The sequence below is a fragment of the Oenanthe melanoleuca genome, chromosome 3, assembly GCF_029582105.1.
Source record: "Oenanthe melanoleuca isolate GR-GAL-2019-014 chromosome 3, OMel1.0, whole genome shotgun sequence".
NCBI lineage: Eukaryota > Metazoa > Chordata > Aves > Passeriformes > Muscicapidae > Oenanthe > Oenanthe melanoleuca.
Genome location: NC_079336.1, coordinates 80,918,050 through 80,941,261, shown reverse-complemented (window position 1 = coordinate 80,941,261; position 23,212 = coordinate 80,918,050). Strand labels below are relative to the sequence as shown.

General features: G+C 38.4%; 1 protein-coding gene across 3 annotated transcripts in view; it reads right to left on the bottom strand.

The window, feature by feature from the left end:
• Nucleotides 1-23,212, bottom strand: part of DAAM2 (dishevelled associated activator of morphogenesis 2) — a 173,132-nt gene that overhangs the window by 74,321 nt on the left and 75,599 nt on the right. For all 3 annotated transcript variants that reach the window (XM_056487308.1, XM_056487310.1, XM_056487307.1), the window contains 2 exons: nucleotides 21,786-21,875; nucleotides 2,633-2,707 (listed from right to left, as the gene is read on the bottom strand). In XM_056487308.1, the coding sequence (XP_056343283.1) occupies nucleotides 2,633-2,707; nucleotides 21,786-21,875 (165 nt within the window). The remainder of the gene's footprint in view (nucleotides 1-2,632; nucleotides 2,708-21,785; nucleotides 21,876-23,212) is intronic.

Here is a 23,212-nt window from a genome sequence, read left to right as displayed (position 1 = left end):
GTGCCTCCACATGCTGTGATTGCACATTGGTAAAGAGATATATTTTAGACATTTGCTCATGTCAGAATTTGGTTTAAAATATGTAAAAATCTGAGAAACAATTGTAGGAAGAGAACCGTGCATAAATACATGGGTTTTTTGAACTGGATCAGGAATCTGTGACCTAAAGTGCTTCCTAACTTAGTGGGCTAAGGTTACAAGTAGGGAACGTCAAACACGTCAGGAATCAGCACATTGCTGTCACAGATAATCTGTGCAGGGCAGATACAGTGGGCAGCACTGCAGCAGGGCTTCTGACAAAGCGATCCTTGAGCACAGGAGCCCTGGCCCGCTGAAATGCACAGAAAGATCCTAATGATATCAGCACAAAAAAGGTGCCATTTCCACTCAGTCACTGAGTAGGAGGAACATATTTGCTAAGCTAATAGATATGAAAAAGAACTGCATAATTAAACAAAAGGACATAAAAAAGGATGCGAAAGACAAGTATGAAAATATTCTTACGCGATGAATCCACGGGAGACGCAAAGATAGAATCTGATTAAAAATAGGATTTAAGGCATTTTAAACTAACACTTTTGTGATTATTACTTTCACTTCAACCCCAATACTTCTTGCAATATTTCTAATTAAATTTCTAATATTGCAATACCTGATAGTGCCCAAGAGATACAAACTGAAATATACCAGATACTGTCAGAAAGCAACGTGAAACATGTTTTTCTTTCACAGCTTCAAAGTCAACTCAACTTGGATGCAGTTAAAAAAAAAATTTAAAAAACCCTAAACACTAAATTTAGAACTGAGATTATATGGGACCCAAAAATAACTGTTTGAAAGTTAGAAATCTCTGAGGTCTAAATAATAATGAACAGAACATGTCTTTCATAGTGAGCTGGAGTGGTTCTTAGCTGGATTACTCCAGTTTTCCACTGATACATTTTCTGCAAAATCGAGTCAACTCAGTTTCACCTGCTGAAAAATGAAGCAACCAAATCAGAAGCAGGGGTTTTAACTCCAGTGTGTCTTCTCAACACCTCAAGCATAAGAGTGAATCACGAGTCTTGAAGCCAAATAAAAGGTTATCAATCATTCAGGCACTGGCATTCAGGCATGCAAACAACATTACCAGGGCTGGTGTTTATTGGTGCTCTTAAAACACTTTTAAAATTAGAAACATTGGCCAAAATATAGTCTCATTCCATGGAGCTGTTCCAGATTTGCAACAGTGGTGTATACATATTCACTCCAAGTTTACATCAAGATCATTTAAAGACTAACCCAAAAGTCACTGAAATCAATGGAAAAACTTCAGTAGATTCAAGAGGCCTTGGACCAAATCCTACCAGAAGTATTTGGCTCAGTAACACTGCAAGGTTTCATACTAATTTTTTTCCCTTAATGGCCCTTGTAGAGTAAATTTGTTCAGTCAGGAAATCAAAGCAGAGTGTCATACCAGTCACTAAAGCTCAATGTCTTTTCTAAAAATAAGTCCATATTCTTTCTATTCCCCTATTCTGCCCCATGAAAATATGGCATGAAAGAAGGTGAAAGTTTTGTTTATTCATGACTCCCAATAGAAAGCAGCTTTTCTTTTATCCTCTTAAGTGAGTTATTATAGCTTGTAAATCTTAGGTTGTTTTACTCAGCAAGACATATTTCACCATGAGAAATACATCATTACTGCCACATTTAGCATCCATTAAGACATTAGCTTTATGAAATTATTTTATAGCTCATAACCACAATACAAAAGGTGCAGAAAAGCCTTTAGAAATCTAAAATAAAAGTGTAAGTAAACAAGCAAAGTGTACTACCTAAGATGCTAGGAACAGAACTCTATTATCATTTTAGCACAACCATCAACTAAAGTGAGTAGACACCGCACATGGGTAATTGGAGGAAAAATCTGACTTTAAATTTAGTAAAATAATCAGATTTCAAAATGTAGAATCTTCCAACTCCAAGGAGGTCAGTGAACACTATATGCAGATATTCTGACTCTGCTGGTAACCAGCCCTACTGGATATTTCAGAGGAAGAGACACACTATACAGCTATTGGACAAGGAAAATTAAAAAAAAAAGTTTAAAAAAAGGTTTAAAATATAAAAAAGGTATTTGAGGAAAACCTTTTTGGCTTGTATCTTATGTCCAAGGTGTTACAGCCTTATGCTCTTTTATTTATGTGCTCTTATTTTACTGGATACTATCTTATATAAACAACTACCTTTTCTTTAATTCTTCTACTAAACCAAGAACCCAAGTGCTATTTTGTAGATTGGTTAGAAATCAACTTGAAACCATACAACAAATAAAACTTCATCTAGTTTTTAAATAGTTGCTTTTCTGATTCATCAAATATTCTCTTAATTTTTCATTTCAGACTCTAATTTGGTTGACTTCAGTGCTTAGTATTGTAGGAATAAAATACAGAAATACTTATAGCGCTTTCTTATCTACTGTTCTGCTGGAGCAGGGATCTTTCTTAATCCCCATACTCTTCTTTTGTAAGCCCTATTTTAAATCAGTTATGTCTTTGGGTCAACATTATTCTCCTTTGAGGATTTCTTCCTAAACAAACACATCCCTATGGTAGGAAATCTTTCCTGTGTAGCAGGAGAGGTAACTTACTGCTGCCATGGAATTGATGCGATCAATGTAGTAGTCTGGCCAGCTGGTAGCGAGCTTATTAGGATCTTCTTGTTCCTGAAACAGAAATTAGGCAAGGTTACACAAAGTGACTTTACAGGATGAAAACCGCTCAAGAACCACCTGGGATTCTTCATTGCTCTGCTCTTTATTGTGTTATCTCCCTCATATTCTTGTACAATGCACATGAATGTGTGACATTTATTACAAACATTTCTGAAAGTGTAAAGGTAGCACTGTCACCATGGTATGTTAGATAAAAAGAATCCCTTTCAGCTCAGATTATTGAACACAGCATAATAAAAGTTTGATGGAGATACAGTTATCTTTGGCATCTAAGCAGCAAACCTCAGTCCCTTAAACATATTGTGTTTCCAAGCAGAAGATAGCCCATTTACAGATAGCAGATTTACATTTTGTCCCTTTATACTGACAGATCTTATAAATTATTTGGTCTCTCTATTATTATGGTGATGGTGGAATTCACCAACAAAGGGGTTCAACATCTGCAATGGAGAAAAATAAAAAAGGAACCTGAAAAGATAAAGACTGCATAATTTTGATGCGATAAAGCAAAATAGGTTCAGCCTGGAGGTCAAACAGACACTGGAAAAGGCACCCTAGAGAGGTGGCTGATGCCCCAAGACTGTTGATTATTTAAGAGGCATTTGGACACTGTTTTTAACAACCTGCTTTAATTTGATCAGTCCTGAACTGGTCAGACAGTTGTGTTAGGTGAATGTTTTCGGCCCCTCCAACTGAAATATTCTGTTCTATCCTGTCCTAATCCCATCATATCCTGTAAAGTCAAGCAAAATCTCAGAACAGCCAAAGGAGCACAAAACCATCCCCTCAGTTACAGCAGAAGTAGTATTAATCCTTATCTCCTCATCTCCCAAATAATCCATCTGAAATCATCTTCAGTAGGCTAATCTCAATCAGTCTTCTAAAAGAAGACCTACACTGACTCAGGAGCCAATTCTTTTTTGTTCTTTGGCTGCTCAAAGGAAATTAGATTTCCTTCTAATGAATATATTTATTTCTACATAGATATAAGAGTCACTGGTAACATGAGGACTGCTTTCCAGGATTCTCAACTCCCATTACAAACAATGAATAACTAATACTAACATTCCTAGCATATGGTAAGAGATTGAACCACTTGACTCATCCTAAGGATGACCAAAGGTATATGAAAACTGTGTGGATCTTGCCAATGCTATCTGTGCATGAAAGCTTACTCACACTAAAAAAACTACCCTGGAAGATAATACATAACAAAATTAAAAATGTAGGTCTGTGAGAGTACCTCAGCTATGCCACCATTATTTGGTTTAGAGATGAGAAATACCTCTACGTGCTTCCTGTTGAGCCACACTCAGAGAAAACCTTGCTACCTGAAAATTTCCTGCCAGTGTACATATCAACACACCACAACAATTCTGCCTAACTCAAAATCTTCATATTTTGAATTAAAAACAAAGTCATGAAAGAGATTTGGATCTTTCCCTCTCTTTCTTCCATTGGATATTCAACACATAAACTAAAGGAGCATCTCCATTCATGACACTGACAAAACAGCTTTGTCCTCATATAGAGAAGGACTGCAGTGCAGACACATGTCAGGTCATACAGTAAAGGTCATTAATCCCTTACACCCAACTGAACAACTAAGAAGAGCAAAAGAATTAAAGCATCATACAGATGAATATGACTGTACAAAAATTATGAAAGGCTGGCAAACAGGTAAGAGATACCAACTATATCGACAACTGCTATGCACACATCATGTACCACCTCATGATAATAGATGGTACATTTAATAACAAGGTGATGTTTCCCAAATTAATTGAGAAGTTCTACTGATTTTCCTTACGTCCCTTTCCTGGCCACAGTGAGTAGGACTCTGATAGACCCATATCCTTGTCAAATAGCACCTTACAGAAACATGCAACTCCCTACCAACACAGTTAGAATAGCCACACCACATTGGTAGGCTGCCTTTTGCTGCCCTTTCCTGTGTAGAATAATACCAGTGGCAGCCACAACCCTGAAAACAGTTTCACACTTGGCAGACCTTAACCTCCCTTAAAAAGATCAATATATAACCTTTACAATGGAAAAACAAATTAAAACATACAATAGATAAATACAGCATTATTTTCATATTATAATCTTATCATCCTCAAAGAGAACAGAAATAGGGAGGTTATCAAGAAGAATGAAGCAAGGTCATTCTGCAGGGAACATGGCTGAGCCACCCCTCTGAAGCACGAGTGCTCATGTGACCTTCTGAAATTTTTCTCTGCAGAGAATTACAAAAGTCCTAGTGACAACTGTAATAGTTTGCAGAATACACCTGACAAGAATACTGTCAGAACAGTCAATACATGTATTCTCTCTATTTCTCCTGACTCCATTCTGAATTCCAAAAAAAAAACAAACACACATAAATTAAGGAATGCCTGAACTCATCCTTTCAATTCCAAAATAAGCTACGATACTTTTTGTCCTTAAGATTCTTTAGGGGGAAAAATAAGTATAAATGCTTGAATGCTACAGCTAACATTTCTAGATGTCTTTGAAAAACATGCAGACTGAAAACCATCAGGATAGATACACTCAAAAAAATCAGAATTCTGAAGTATTTCCTATCTGAATCCAAACCACTAGAAATCTCACAATCAAAATTAATGACAAGTAGATTCTGATACTCTAAAGTATATCCATATACCATTAGCTTGACAATGAGGCAAGGTCCCTGAACTCTTCGTCTGTAAATCTTCTTTTTTGAATTAAAACTGGAAAAAAAATTGTTTCAGTGGAAAACAAAGTGTAAGATTTTTTCTGTAATTAAAGCCCAGACAGAAGATGTACATTGCTGAGGTTAAAGAAATTTTAGCAGATACCCACTAAGGAATCCTCACTTTCTGAAGCTGTTTTGGTCTAGAAGCATATTAAGCCAAAGAGTCCATTCAATCTCAGTGGTCTCGCACACTTCCTGCTCACACCAGAATTTTATGGTTGTCAATGTGTGTTTTACCTTGCTAGGATAAATGATAATGTAGTTAAAACCTGGTATTCTATTTCATTTTGGAGTCCCAGAAAGCTATTTATACTCAGGATGAGCATGAAGATTCTTATCCAGCCCCAGGAAGTCATTAGCATATCAGCAATCTCCTGAGTGACATTTTTAACAGAGAGTCACATTCACATCTGTAACATCAGAGCAACTGGGAAAAAAAAAAACCCAAATATTTAACTGCCTAAATTATGTGAGTTCTGTCCATGCTAAAAAGATTGCTAAGCCACGCTTTCTCTCAAGAAAGAGAAGATGAGTTGAAAATAAAAAGCAATTAAGTCTGTGTTGTGGGGTGCAGCAACAGGGTGCTGGGTTTTTTGTGTTTTGTTTTTAATATATTCAGAGAAAATTGCAAGGCAACTTGAAGATAATGGCAAAACCTTTGCCTTGCTCTAGGAGCCCAGAGAAGGGCAAAAAACCCAACCAACAGAAAAAAAAATGAGGCTTTAATATACAAAGCTGCATAGGTATCAAAAGCTGGAAACAATAACCCATCTGTATAAGGAAAAACATTAGCTGAAGGAACCTATTAAAGCAAAGCCTTCTTTTAGCTCCTTGAATAGTGTAAATATTACATTAAAAAACAGGCGTCAGCTTGTGGACTTTATAAGGGGCCATATCATTCTTCACTGAAGTAACAACTATGTAACTGCTGTGAAAACAGGATCTGATACTATACAAGCCTGCAATATAGCCAAGGTATTATACAGGCTTTGACACTAATTTGGACAGGCTCCATGACTTGGTGGAAAGTGGAACTTATGACTTCATCCCAACTAGGACTTAATGGAGTTCTGCAAATATTTGGACCATCTGAACCGATCAAAAATGAAAGAAAATAAAGCAAAGTGTGCACAGCTCAGCTGATCCTGAAAGCCTTTTCTGCAAATCCTGAGAGACCTGATCCAAGCAAGCTGTTCTCTAGAGACCAGTATGCCATGTCAGTGGGACTAGCATATGCAATACAAAGACTGCCATAATACACTCAAGCAAGCATTACAGACCACTGCTTTTGTTGCAAAACTTTCTAAAAAGAATTATCTAACACTAGTGTTACAAAGCTCAAGCAGAAATGCCAGATATTCATTGCTGAGTGGATCATGAAAATGAAAGAGACTGTTTATATGGTGTTTTTTCAAGATGATTTCAGTCTTGAAAGAAACAGCACAGGGAAAAGCCTGTAGAGTAGCTGCCTGAATGGAAGCTCTTTGGGGCAAGCACTGGGTTTCAGTTTCCAGTGATGACACATTGCTATTTCACTCTGCAGCAGCTCCAAAAATATTGAGCAGCTCTCTGGAGCATGTCCTGAAATTCTGAGCATATCAAAGCATTAATAAATACATCCACAAAATTAGCAGCTTTAGAAGGCTTCTTTCCTACAGAAGGAGACAAAAAGTATATATTCTGACATGACAAAGCTCATTGTCAGAGCTAGGAACAGACTGGCACACTCTAACACTAAACACAGTACTCCTTTATTTCTACCACCATTTATACCAGGTTATTTTTATGCAATGTCAAAAAATATTAACTCCCTGGGATCAGCAGGTGCTTGTCATCCCTGGCTGTCCAACCATTACATGGACTTTGCCACTACCTACACACACACACCCCTACAGTAAATTGCAGCTCTTCTAACAGGCAAACTATAGCATAAAACTTCCTCCTTGAACAGATGCATCAAGAAATGTCTGTTAAAGATGTCACAGGACAAGCATGGGTGCTGTTGGGATGACATCTATTCACTGGCAACATGATTTCCTTCTCAAATCTGTCTCTTCAGTAGGGAAGACAGCTGACCTTACAGGTTTTCACTAATTAGAACAGGATGGGAACAAGCCACACACCTGATGCTAGAAAATGTGGGTTTAAAACCTTTCTTGGACAGGAAGCCATGATACTGTTCACTGAGCTGCTCTCTGTATCAATAAAAACAGTGTGCAAACAGATGATGAATTTAAAATGAGGCTACTGTGATATAAATTCCTGTCCAAGCTTGTTCACTGCATCATGTCCAGACACTGCATGCTCAAGTTTATACCTGGGTCACAAAGAAGTGCATTTCCTTGCAACAGCCACATTGAGGTTAGTGTGGCTCCTCCTCTCAACAGCCTTCACACATCATTTGAGTACATCACAGAGCTGAAAGATGGTTATTTTACCTGGTCTGAAAGGTCAGCATCATCACATGCAGCTCAGAAAATATAAATCATGGAGTTCAAGTCACGACAAGAAACTTATAAGATTTAGGAAAAACTGAAACGTGTTATTCATCACAGCCTCCATAGATTTTTTTTTTTCAAATTTCCCACTGAAAAGCAATGGGAATTGTAATACTGATTAGAAATAACAGGACTTTTTTTGGGGAATGCTTGGATTTTTTTTTTTAGTGACATTTGACTGAAATTTTAACATGATTTACATCATGAAAGATGTAAAGATGAAAGCTTTCCTGGATAAAGATTCTTAGTTTCTTGTTGAAGCCCTCTCACACTCTTCACAATAAAAGCTTAGCTGTAAAAATGTTCATCTGAGACATGCAGGATCCAGACTCGTCCACATTCTGTTTCAAAGTGAAGGGCATGACCCTTGCTCTTCACATGAATATTCTGGCCACTAAAAAAACAAGGTGGGGTTTTTGTTTGCTTGAAGGGTGGAAGATGGTTTTTACTGGTTCTTCATTTCCCACAAGTGCAACTCTTTTCCCTTCAGAGGCATAAAAACTCAACTCATCACAACATCTGCTATTAATGCTGAATCAATCTTGCATCACTTTGCACTGCAAACTGACAAAGGTCCTTCAAGAAATTAATGTATTGAGTTTTTCAGTGTCTCTGTCAGTGAGATCAGCAGAAACAGGAAAAATGGGATGCAGACAATTACACAGTGCCCAGTTACACAGGAAATCTGTAGTACAGCCAAGAATCAATCCACATAAGTTGTATTGCACTCTCACTCAAATCACCATTCTCCCTTTTTCCACGTCTGACCTACTGACTTTCCTTCACTTTAAGAAGTTCAGCTTTCAAAGAAACATTTACTTGTTTATTAACACACTGTTCATTCTATTGGCTATGTCCCAGTTCAGAGCAGCCAAAATATCACAAATAAAAAGTGCTTTCATTAAAAGACACAAAATGTGTTTGATCTGCTGTGGGACAAAATGCTAATTCAGAAGTGGAGCTAAAATACATCTAAGCTTTTCAGACAGTTTATGCCTCCAAAAAGCCAACCATGTCCCAAGAGATGCTAATTTTGAAACAGCACAGACCATAGGACTGAGCCATTCACTAGACAGATGTGGTCACTGCTCCATTTCTCAGACTTCATGACTAGCATTTACACAAATAGTCTCAGAGTTTTGGGAAGGAAGCTATATCCAAGCCTTTTAAGCACGATTTACCCAGATTGAGAAAAACAAACATTACTTCTCTCCCTGGAATTAAGCTATTGATGTGCAGATAATAATCCTTCTGCCACAAAAGCAGTCTACTGTGTAACTTATTAAAAGAGAATATTCATTAATGACCAGTTGGAACATGAAACTGAAGAGTTCTAATTGCCTCTCACAAAGGTCAGGTATATCCATACATACTCACAGTTCACTACATTATGACACAGGGCTATTTTCCTTAATCACAGGGTGGGTTTTTCCTTTTTTACTTTCTTTGCTTCATTTAGCTGGAGCTCTGCCCTGTTGCCAGTAACTTGACAAACCTAACTATGACTTCTGATGCTCCTCACTAACCATTCTTTCAAAGGAAGAATCAAAGGCTTCAGAGTATTATTTATATTACAAAATACCTAATACTGTCAAACTGTTGAACTGACTGTCAAAAAATATAATCAAGTATAAAAATGAAAAAGGGATACATCTATAAACAATGAGGATTTCTGCTTAGAAAGCATTTCCTAATATTGAAAGAAGTTTCAGTGCTGCAGAAGTTCAGCTTTTAGAAATTAAAATGGATTATCAGTCAGTTTTGAAAGATGGTTGGCTCTACCAACTTTCCAGGCTGAAAACTTTCCAGTCAAGTTAAGTATATGATTTTTTGGGAAGTAATTATGCCATCTCTCACTTTTTTGTTTTGCTTCCTGAGCAATCAAAGACACAGAATCTCCAAAAATTGTACCTTATATACATATGATGTGTTATTTCCAACCTTCTCTAAAACTCAAAGCCACTTCAAATTAATTATTCCTAATTGATATCAGTCTAAGGGTGATGAAGGCATACTTTTATTTCTTGTCCTCCAGAAATCACAGGACAAGCATTGCATATGCACACAGGGCGAGTTTCTCACAGAAAACAGACTAGAGTGGCATAACTGGCAGGCAGAGAGGTGGCCAGTACATTGCTTTGAGCCAAAGATAAGAATTAGTGTTGTTTGAAACCTCAGAATTCTCAACCACTGATTTTAATGTATAGCTGTAGTGTTTAAACCAAGGTTAAGTTTACAATAAGCCTATCTGGCATAAGACTAACAATAGATTACTGATGGAGAGACTCTGTTTTAAGGAACTTTATATTTTAGTAGGACTGCATAGTATACATCCAGTTTTAAGAACCTGACTTCTCTTTCCTCTTTTTTTGGCATTTTATCATTCTCCTCACCACAGATAGATATAAACTTGCTGCCAGCACTGACTGCAGCAGCTTCTTCTTATCACTTACAGATCATACAAGCCTGCTTGTCCCTCTTCAAACATATTCAGCCCTGCTATAGGATGAGAATCCCAGTATCACCAGGCTTTAATTTAGGGGGGATATTGTGTGAAGTTACTGGGAAGATAACTTGCCCCTATATTTACAGAACTACTTAATTGTACAGGTGAGGTCACACTGAATTCTTCAGTGATTTCTGCCCTCAGGACTAAGCTTTCTTGCCAAATTGAAGTGTAACAATACTAAACATTGCTCCTCTGCTGAATGTTTAGCCTCTGCCATGGAAGTTGGTCTCTTGTTGAGTAAGTTCTCCTGACTCTGTTGCTGCATAAAGATCCTTCTGTACTACTACCTGAAGTCCATATTCATGTTTAATACCTTTTATATGCTCTACTTTTTACAAGTCACAAATCAACCAGCTGATATTTTGCTGTTGATAAATGTATAATCTAAATAATGAGCTGCCAAACAAGGGGATCCATGAATTCCTTACACTTTCAATGAACACATGCTCAGGAGCCTACCTTTCCTCATCCACTCCTTTAGGATGTAAAGGAAAACGTCCACTAGGGAGGATCCTACCAGTCAGACGATGGAATCATGATCATTCCACCCAGAGGGTCTTCAGAACACTAAACATTTCTCATGGACATGACCTGCTCAGCAGGTGTGTGGCTGTGGACTTAGGCTGCACTCCTGAAGCACAACTCTGTTCCCACAAACCTGCAGCAAGCCTGAGGTCACATCCTGCAGTAATGTGTGTAATCTGTGGCAGGTGAAGCCAACGATCTCTTAACTATCTCAGCAAGCCCTAAGCAGCAGCAACAGGACATATTCTATTGCTTTGTTACCAACCAAACTCTGCATTGTCCCTACTGCTGTCTACTCTGTGTTTATACAGGTGTACTATGTGTACATTTCAGCTTACGGTCAATATTCCATGGATATGGAAAGGCATTTTTCCCTTACTCAACCAAATTATCTTGTATCCTTTACAACAACACTGTTTTTAAATGTATTCCTACTACATTATAATGTTGTCACTTGGACTGTCTCCTTCCTTTTCTCCTCCTTTAGGCAATATGAAAAGCCACAGAAGGGCCCAGACCATGTAATCGAGCCTCCAAGTTTATCTTCTTGTCCTACTGTTTATCTCCAGCAAGCAATGACTTAAAATCTTTTGTAAATAAAATGAAGTCACCTATGATTCATGGCAAACACCCTGCATGTTGCTTGATGATGGGAATGAAATGTCACATACTATGCTCAGAGATGCACAGAACTACCAAGGACAGAGCTACCTAGAGCCAGCAAAGATATTTAGGACAAGTCCTTCTGGAAGCACACCAGAGAATTTTTTAATACCAAATTCTAAAAGGTTTCTCTTCATTGTTCATAACATGTCCACTGTCTGTTTTTCCAGTGACACTGCTTGCTTTAGTTTGCTTCTGCTCTGGGCCCTTTTTTAATCATGATGACAGTAAGATGGCCAGGGCAGCCAATGTATTTTCCATTTTTCTCCATCATTTAACCCTTCACTATTGGAAAAAAAAAAAAAAAAAAAAAAGTTAGGAGTTGTTGAACAAGTGAACAAAGGAAATAGAGTCTGACGGGCCCACAGCTCTTCAGCTGCTAGCCCAGTATTTGAGTGTATCACTTGGTTGCTTTATCTCTGCTCTTTCCATAAACTCAGGTAAAACTGTTTCTCCCAGCCTTCATTTCTCTCACTTAATACATCTGCAAAGGATTTGGGATACCAAGTGCCTTTCAACAGATGACTGAATTGTCATGGAAGACAGTGTGATTTTCTCCTCAATTAAGGCGTGTAGTGGAAACTGTCACATCTGACTGCGATGAAAACTAAACAACTCTCCAGAAAGTAGAAGGCAATTCCTTTCTTTCTCTTCATGATTGTCACAATATTCTGACAACAACTCTTTACTGAGTCCATTTCTAAACTTCTCACTAAAAAGATAGGAATTCAGCAATTCTCCCTGCTCAGTATTCACTAGCTTTTTTAAGGCTCATGAACTCTCAGTGAAATTCAGAGTGATCTCTGCCAAATTTGCTTCTCACACAACACAGAAACATGTTCATTACTTACATATTCTTTGCTCTTGATTATCCACCAAAGGCTAATCTGAATGGTGAGAATGGCCTTGTACAGAGTATGTATGTATGTATGTATGTATGTATGTATGTATGTATGTATGTATGTATGATTATTATTACTACTACATGCCACCAGCAGAACATGAACAATTATACTCAGATTGTGAACTTTCATTAGTTCACAGAGGACAGACAAGGACAGAACATCATCCAGTGGCATCAGCATTTACATGTACTTCCCATGCAGCAGAATTGGACCGCTCCCCATTATTTTTTTTCTTAAGTACATCAAATTACATCATGTTAGTAAGATGACAGCTGGATAAATGTTTTTTTTTTTTTTTTTTTTGGGTTTTTTTTTTCATGCTAGGGTCATCTGCTTCCACTGAGTCCTCCCAAAACTCCCACAGAAGGCAAGCCAAATGCAAAACACAGCATTAGGCATGATGAGGACAATTTTCTAACTCAGGATATTTTGGGCCTGATATTTGATTAGTGCTGAGTTCTAACTTCAACTGAAGCACAAGTAGATCACCTGAAAAACACAGACCTGCAAGATGGACACACAAATTCTGCATACTCAGAATATCTATAACAAATACCATGGCAAGTTTATGGCATTTATGTCTTCAGCAGTCTGAACTAAGGAGGTAACAAGGCATTTTTTAAAGAACAACTAACTTTTTTTGTTGGAGAGGGAGAGGGGAGGGAGGAAGAAACTAAAAATATTCCATGCTGTTCCCATGGGGGGCAGGGAAGAAAATACTTTTCAATTATACATAAATAAATATATCATTTCAAGACCCTGACCCAAGGTAACCTCTTACGCTAGGATAAATAAATGAGTCTGCAACTGTTGGCACTGCAACGTGGAAAACACAAACCAAATAAAGACAACTTGGAAAAACTTCTTATCTCCTCTTAGGTCCACTACAATGTGGTCTTTTAGGCATCACAATTCCAAGCCATAATAATGGTATATAATCTGAATTGTGCATGCATTTTTGCCTTCTTGACCCTAAAAAAAAAATTAAGAGGAGTCTCTAACATCATTGACTCTACTATATTGTTTCTTCAAGTACACACTTTGAGGTCTTTACTGCAGAAGCAAAAATAACAAGTAAAAAACTTGAAGAAACAATTACAGGAGCTCAAAGAGAAACCATAAAGAACAGGCAATGATTTTTCTAAAGAATGCTGACTTGCTTAAAAAATAATCGGGCAACAAATTTACATTATAATTATGTGAGATAAAATTTCTAAATTAATTATATGGAATTATAAAAGAATGAGATGGTGTCTTACATGAATCCCAAGTTTTATTTTTCTAGTGAGAACACATTCTCTGCATTAAATGATGTAGAAGGAGATGTATATAATTTCAGGCTTTAACTTACATTGCATTAATGGTGCTGCCCAAATTTGGGAACTACTGCTTCAGCCAATGCCATACATTTCCAGGTACCATCAATCAAACAGCTCTTTCACACTGAAAAGACCCAAGTACACCACTAATCAGAAAATTTTTTGCTGCATTAGTGACACTCTTGCAGCATTTTGTTGTTTTCTGTTACATCCTGGGCTCGTCATGGGCCAGAGCTTCTGAATTTGATTTTCTTAAGCCTACTTGCATTTATAGCAAAGTAATTTTTGAGGTCATGTGCCTGTCTTCCATACCTAGACTAAAGATACTGAAATGACCCAATGTCAGCATCAAGCTAACAAATCATTCCAAACATATGAGCATGAAGTCATTCTGCTAACAGAAAAAGGAACAGATGCTGGTGGGAAAAAAGGAAGTTAACTCCACAATTGCTGGCATTTTCCAAACATCAAGCTGAAGGAATGCCGTGGTTTGCAAAGGGCAACATCCTCCCACTGTGACTTCCCAGCATTATGAGATTTCCAGTGAGCCCTAGGCAAACTGAAAGCAAGTCTATTTTCAGGGAATTAATTTGAGAGATTCCACATTTCAGATTGTTTCACCAGAGCCTTCTGAGCTAAGGAAGTCATACAGTCTTCCCAGACAAAAAGCAGCCATGTATCCCAAGCACTGGGAGGGAACCAAATAGCATCTGCTACTGCCTCTTTCAAGGCAATAATACAGGACAGTATACAGGAGTTGCACAAAGCCTTATGGATGTTCCCTTTCTTTATAGGGCCAGACAGTTGCTTTCCTAGCTGGATTTATTAACAGTTTAGAGAATCACACATCAATTTAGGATGGAAGGGGCCTTGAGAAGAAGTGACCCGCTCAGAGCTAATGTCAAAGTTAGATCAGATTGTTCAGCTAATTGTCAAGGTTTGAACATTGAGTTAAATTGAAATGTTGACTGAAGCTGAACTTCAGCCTTGAACTTCCAAAGCATTGGTAGGAAGAGAAACCATTTTATGATGTACCAAAGACTCAGATAACGTATAATTCTTCATATACAGCGTGACTTCGCTGGCCTTTGCCCTGTGGCCATGAAACACCCTCATCGATTAGTTATCAATACTGCTAATTGTGGGATTGCTTACACTAAGAACTCAAAATCCCACACAGCTTCTGCAGCCTCCTACTGCCCACCAGCTGCTTTTGCTGATAGGCAGTCACACGAGCTGTGAGGGTTACTCTGTGTTTCCCAGACTTCCTAGGGAACAGAGAGTAAAAGTATCCACCCCCACAACCCCACATTCACCCACACTCCCCTTCAACACTTCCTGCAGAGCTGAGAGAAAATCTCTCATGAAGTCACATCCAAGACTCATCAAACTGTGAGTCCTTACAAATGGCTTCTCAAAGCATCTTGTGTGTTCACGTCTGCTGCTTCCAGATCCAGCATATGGGATAACAACTCTAAAGAAAAGAACTTATAAGGGACACATTAAATGCTCCTTAAAGCTATAAATTCATAACCAAAACAGTTTAATATTCCAAATCAATAACAGACTCTAAGAGCATTTCAAAGAGGAAAAAATAATGCAAGAAGATAGAATTGAAAACAATACAACTTCAAACCACCCACTTCATTTATTATGGGACAACCACGTGCTTGGCAGTCTTCATACAAAAAGGATGAACCCCAAAGGGCTTTCGTAGCTCAGAACAGACAATACAAAACCAAAAACCCACACTCAGACAACACAATAGTGATCTTCATCTGGCATATTGTATCACTAAATGAGACCAGATGAAGATCCATTTTCTCTCTTCTTTAGGGAAAATGTATCATCTCCTGAATACCTCAGAACTGGCTAAATGGCAGATCCCAGAGGGATCTAGTGGCCCAGGGTCTAGTTAGAGGCCTTTCACTAGTGATGTCCCCCGTGGTTCAATACTGGGCCCAGTATTGTTTCACATGTTCATCAATGACTTAGATGGAGGAGCAGATGCCTCCTCAGCAAGTTCACAGATGACACAGATCTAGGAGGAGTGGCTGATACCCCAGAGGGCTGTGCAGTCCTTCAGAAGGACAGACTGGAGAGAAGGGCACAGAGGAACCTTCTGAAATTCAACAAAGCTAAGTGCAGGGTCCTGCACCTAGGGAAGAATAACTCCATGGACCAGCACAGGCTCAGGGGCTGGAAAGGAGCTCTGTGGAGAAGGAGCTGGGGGTCCTGGTAGACAACAAGCCACCCATGAGCCAGCAGTGTGTCAATGGAATCCTGGGGTGCATTAGGAAGAGCACTGCCAGCAGGCTGAGGGAGGTGATCCTGCTCCTCTACTCAGCCCTGGTGAGGCAGATCTGGAGTTCTGTGTGGAGTGTCTGGGCTCCTGAGTGGGTCCAGTGGAGGGTAACAAAGATGATTAAGGGACTGAGACATTCCTCTTACCAGGAAAGGCTGAAGGAGCTGGGCCTGGTCAGCCTGGAGAAGGAACAATGGAGAGGGGATCTTATCCATGCCTATCAGTATCTGAAGGGAGGGTGCCAAGAGTATGGAGCCAGGCTCTCTGTGGTGCTGAGCAATAGGACAGGAGGCAATGGGCACAAACTGATGGACAGAAAGTTCCACCTAAATATGAGGCAGAACTTTACTGTGTGGGTGACCAAGCACTGGAATAAGTTGTCCAGAGAGGTTGTGGAGCTTCTCTCAACAGAGATATTGAAGAATGGTCTAGATACAGTCCTGTGCCATGTGCTCTAGAATGACCCTGCTTGCCACAGATGATCCTACTGGTGGTCTCTTACCCATTGTGTCATTCTGTGATCTCAATATGTATCTACTACTTCAAGGCAGGAACCTGAAGAAGTGAATGCCTATCTAAATACATCAAGTGTCATGCAGTCTCCTGCTCTTAGAACTTCCATAAGAAGCCTTAAATGCAAAGAAAAGACCTCAGGGTTTGGAATAAAAGCCCCACCAGTTCACTTTAGCATAGAAATAATTCACAGAAGTAACTATCTCTCCATCTTAACTTAACTTATCTAAAACTATGCTTCACAGTGCGAAATCACAGATGCACAGCAGCCCTAGAACAAACAGTAAGTGCAGAAATTTTCACTCACTTCTGAAAGCTTTCCCTAAAGGCAAGGAGGACTCCAGGTTTTATGTTTGTATCCATCATGTCATTCATTCCTAGTAATTATATAAAAAGCTGCAAAAGCAGCTTAGATCCCTCCAGCAGATTTCAAAGTATCTTACTCTACATCCAGCTGCACAGTATCAAGCTATGCTTTTTATGGTGACATTTTGCTGACAATCCAAACCTCAAGGGCAAAGCTCAAACAAAAACTCTCAAAGAAAGAAAAAAAAACCCAAACCAGACATGTAGACATTATCTTCATCAATCCTGGACAGGCAGCATGGGACCAAAGTGGGAGTTTGTGAAAATGAGCTACAAATGGTTTAAAAAGAACATAGAAAAATTACTAAAAGTTGATGTCCCACTAAGGCTAGGATTCTCAAGAGTATTTCAAAGCCTATGGGGATGCAGCCCTGATGCTAGGAAAAGAGAACTGAATGCAAAGTGAGGCTGCTTCTTTGTGAGAGAAGTGTAAATCTTTCCTAGGAGGACATCTAGGGCACTCTGCACCTGGACTGAAGCCTCAGCGGTTCAGCACCAATCTGTGATCTCAGTCCAAAGGACCTGGACTCCTTAATGATCGTGTAATGCACAAAAGTGCCTTCTACTCTGTCCTTCCTGCTCCTTACAGTGAGCTCAGCCAAACCCAGAGACTTCACCACAAGAACATCATAGAAGACAGATAAATGCATAAAGAAAAAGAATGAACAGTGCTTGATCTGAAAATATTGAAAATATATTCAGCTGTTTCAGAATGTATCTCAAAAAAAAAAAAAAAAAAAAAAAATGGAAAGGAAAAGGGGAAAGGGAGCAAAAAAAGGAATGCTGTATGCAGCCAAGGCATTTCCAAAAAGTTTGCTAACTACCTATTCTTTCCTTCAGGTAGAGAGAAATATATTTCTGCATAAATACAACAATGATAGTTTTTGAAAGTATAAAACAATTTAAATCAAAGACGTTTTGGAACCAAGGAGTTTTCTGACTTCTACTTTCATTTCCAGTTTAGTTTTTTTCGTCATTGGGTAGATGAAAAACATAATTAATAGATATTTTTAAAAATAATTGCAGAGGATGGTGTCATGAAGGATATTCTTTTATTTTTTTCATATTGGCTGTTACAGACTATGGTTGGGGTAAATTTTCCTCCAATTTTTTATATTATATTTTGCTATTGTGGAGAATTTCTTTTTCATAACAGAAAACATAGAATAAACATACAGATTATAAATATGTACTTTTTCTCAGATGCCATGAATGTCTACTTCCAGAAAGTTTCAGTGTGTTGCTTATTACCTCACTACTTGATTTTAAATAATCTCACTTGAGTGGATAAAGCACAATCCACTCAAAGCAACTATTTTAGGATACCACTAAAATTACAAGAGTGCAAGATAACATTGAGATATTTTGGAGATCTCAACACATTATTAGGACTGAAGGACTGAGATTTTTGTTGGGTTTTTTTGTTTGATTGGAAAGAAGCTATATGATACAGCTAGTCCAGTCTGACTCTACTTTGGAAAAAGATTTGCTACCATTTTTTTTTCCTCAAAGAAAGACAGAAGTGAAAAAAACCTAACCTGTTTAACTGTGCAAAATGCGTGTGCTTGGTACTAAAATCTGCTCAGCCAAAAGCTTACAAATTAGTCTCTGGAGGCAGGAAAGGTCATAAAAAGAAAACGACTTGCTTTCCAATAGGAATAAGTCTAACAGCTTGTAGGACTGTTTGGAAGGCAATAAGCTATGGCCTGCACAATGAGGCCTCACTCTTAGAAACACGGGCTGCATCCAAAGCAACGTGTGCTGAAGCAGTGTAATACCTCCATGTCCTACACTGCCTGGATCACAATATGAGCTTGTTTATAGATGAGACAAATGAGCTAACATTTTTTCTTTCCATAGAATTATTGGTTGGTATTTAAGGAGATTATGTGTGTTAGTGTCAGCTCCTGGTAAAACAGCACTGAAGAACATTGGTTTTCTAAACTTTTACATTGGAAATTTGCAAATAAATACATTTGAAATCTTGGCCTAATGCTTGATTTAATTCCTGCAAAACCTGTATCTGGTAGGAAGTCTAGAGACAGGAGTTACAGAGGTGTTTTATGTAAGTCTAAATTTCAGCTTATGGTGAGACATGAAGATTATTCTAAACAAAACCAGAATAAAATACTTGAACTTAGGAAGGATGTTATAATTTGTATTTTCTACATATGGTTTTACTTAACAATATCAGTGGAAGCTTCTTCTACAGAGGAAGAGGCAATCTAAAACATGTACTGGTGGTTTGGGTAGAGGGTCAGGGTGCCATTAGTGGTGACTAAACAATGATTCTTCCAATGCAAATCAAGCCAACTGCATTTCTCACTGTCCATCCTGTACTGATTAATGCCAAGGTAGAGAACAGCTGAGATTGAGAAGACATTAACATTTTCCAACAGACCAGCCTTTATTCCTTGCAAGTAGCTATTCCACAAATGAGAGAAAAACATCCACTAGAGCTGCCAGCTAGAGCTACTCTTTTAGTTTAGCTACTCAAATAATTGGTGATTAGTTTTTAATACTAATACCTGCCAAGATAAATGTGTGTCTACAACAATGACTAATCTTCATTTTTGCAAGTGACATTTATTTAAGGCAGCTTACTAATCTCACCACCTTCAGAGCAAATCAGGAAGCTCTGACTTTACATTATTTTTAGAATAGAAAAGGCACCTGAGATTAACAATTGTGAAGAGTTGCCTCAGTCTGCACTTCTTGACCTTCTAGTTTGTAGTGTTTCCACTTGCTGTATCTCAAAGCATAGGGCCCCTGCTTGCCAGGAAACTCCAAGAACTCAACATCAGCAAGACAGAGCCCGCTAGGGGCTTGTCCTGGGTAGCTGGAAGTGTTCTGCCAAATGAGAAATTGGACCCTTTGTGGCTAAAATTAGGCAAATTCTTCAGGGAAAAGAGGGCTTTGCTTTAAAGTGAAGCCTGGAACAGGCTTCTCTGTCACTGCAAAACAATAATGATAGGTGGATTAGGTAGTAGGCTAGAGAGAGATGTCATCACCAATCATCTGACTGCCTGTGAGGGAAACAATGAATAACACTGGACAATAAAGGTTTCAAGTAATTGAGAGTATCTACAATGTAATGAATAGACATCTGGCAATGGTATCCCATCCCATTTAGTACATCATTTTGGATAGTTGCTAACTGAAGTTGCATTATAAACTCATTATGAAGATTTTCCAGTATGCAGCTTCTTTAGCTTTGGAAGTCTTTAAGATTCTTATAGCAAATCCACTGCTGTAGAATATGGGGGAAACAAACAAACAAGCAAAAACTCCAATAAAAACAAAATCCCCAATGTAATGAGTGAATCCAATCAACATACTAAGTACATTAAAGCACAAATCTTCCTGCCAAGGCTGACTGGTCCAGGAGGTGAGATGGCTCTAAGACAACTACAAATAGATCCTCTCTCACCAAAGTTGAAAAACCCAGCTGAGCTGGCCAGTAAAAATGTGAAGCACAAATTAATCACAGAGCATGCACCTTTCCTCCAATTGCAAGTGCTGTGTACCAGCAGGAAAAAGAAATGGAGATGGCACTGAAGACAATGGAGCCTAGACTGCACTATTGCTAGCTCAGAGCTACTGTAATTAATTGATTTCTATTAACTTCCCTGTGTGAAGTTAAAAAAACCCAGTCAACCAACAAAAAAAACCCTGAATGCAAAGCACCCTGATTGGACTAGTTTTCTTTAATTACACAGTAAGAAAACTCAATGCCCCCACTTGGAAGATAAAAGGCAACAAACACAGCCTCCAGAAGGACCATGAGCAGGATTTTAATCTGCCAGGTGCAGTGTTGAAGTCTAAACCTCGTCTTCCACCTTCTGTTATGCAGACTTATGTTTAAAGACTAATGCTCTCATAGTATGACTTGCACAGTCGGGAAATAACCCACTACATCTTTTCCCTCCTAACATGTATGGCTAATAAATACTTGCTATTGGGGTTATCTTCATTTCTGACCATGTGTTTCCTAGAGCAGCAAAACCTTTCCAATGCCATATTAGTGCAGAAACTCCTTGTTTAGAAGTTTCCCAAAATGATATAACTTAACCATTAATTTGGCCATCATTCTGCCAGAGACAAAATATTAGTGTGATTGACCCTATACTGATTTGTCAGAAATCTGAAGACCTTGAAGGGAGAAGTGTTACATGGAAAGTGATACGAGCAGATGCTCCCTGCTTTAAAATGCACAGTGGAACATTTCCTACAAACTCTGGAAGACCTTGAACTACCAAGTTTCAAGACATCACTACTGTTGTGTACTTTACAGATATTTGAAGACATTCTGAAAGACTTCAGCAATGTTTTTTCTATTTTAAGCAACTTACAATTTTTTTCTTAAAATTCCTTAATGCATTTCCATGATAGTTGTTCTTTTAGCTCAAAGAGAATACAAACAAACAAAAAGACCCAAAACCCCCAAGTCCCAAACAAACAATAAAACAAAAAATCCCAAATAAATAAACAGTTCAAGCTGTGACAGTGTACTATTTTAAGATGTTAAGATCCTTTTCAGAAATTACAAGTGCATATATTACTTATCATAAAATTGTGCCATATCCACACTGATAAAAATCCTTCCATCACTTATACATGTTCTTGAGTAAACAGTAGATAAACACACAGCTCAAATCAAGATGCAGTTATGAAAATGCACACAGAACTTATTTGTGAGCTACTCCAATGGGGACAATAGTAGTACCTTCTTTTTGCTGCAGTAAATCTGCCATTTCTTCTCTGGAGGGAGTGCAAACATAGCCTCTCTGTTCTTGTCTGTGAGATCCAATTCATCCTGGAGATTGAGAAAAAGAAAAACAGAAAAAAACCAGTCAACAGCTGCACTGGTAACTTCTAATAAATTGAGAGGTTTCTCTTTTCATTCTTCCTAATGAGTTGAGAGTACCAGGCATGTTTAACTAACCTTCAATCAAGAGGACTTAGTGGCTCCCAAAGACTCCAAAGGTTATTGTTTTGTGATGATTTCCTTGCTACCTTGAGTTCTCCCTGTCAGAGCACAACCTATGAAGAGAGGCAGCCTGAACAACTCTCATGTCAAACTTCCATTACTAATGATCAGGGAAGGATGGGAAGGATCACATGAAAGGGATGAAGTGAAAAACTCAAAGCACTGGATGATGTGACACAGATGTTCCATATGACACTTAGAGAAAGGCTAAAAGTTTGATACAACTTTTTTTTTCCTGGCCGGCAATACCAAATTGCTCTTCCATAGAAAGAAAATAGTTCAATTTCTCTATTTTTCAAGCAAATGCCATGAGACAGTTGTCATGTCATCATAAAACTACAGAGTTGAAATGTTTTTCCAGATGTTTGTTCTCTAAACCACACAGTCCCCATCACAGACACCCAGCACTTCAGACATAAAGGACAGAACTCCACAGCGTCACATTGGGTTGATCAGAGCAGCACATTCAGTCTCTGTTAAGAAAAGTGAGCTCAGTAGAACATGCCCTCTTAGAGCTGAGCCAAGCTTACAATAGTAAAATGAAAGATAATGCTGTGATCTGGGACGGACTGCCAAATTCCACAGCTTCAGTTACTCCTCTGTAAAAGGTGAATAACAATAGACTCCTTTCCAAAGCATGTCTCTGAAACTATAAAATGAGAGATTGCTACTTCCTCTGTGTTAATTCAGTACTGACCAGAACAGGGCTCCAATCAAAGCTGCCAGTTTTAGATGCTAACAAAGAGAATTGAACAAAAAAGAATGGTCTTCAGGGCAAGCAGACTGCATGAGCAGGGACAGATGAAGATGTCTAAATTAGAGTTACAGTAATACAAAGAAAAACTTCCAGTAATGTTTCAATGAATCAGTTTTGGCAGGGCTTTGAATTTTTTCCCTATGTATTTGAAATATTTGGAGAAGGAAGTGTCCAGGGGTCCAATATCAAGATGACATTGTGGCACTAAAATGCTGCACACACAGATTCTGGCACCCACACTAACCTTGTCCAAGCAGAGACAATACCTCTTTAACTCAGCCCAACAATGGCTCATTTGGAAAGCGTTCAGGGCTGGGAAACTTGTGAAAACAGTGAGCAAAATTGCACACTGAGCCTGGTAGCGGCTGCTGACAGATTTAAAAGCCCACAGAGATTTAAGCTGCAA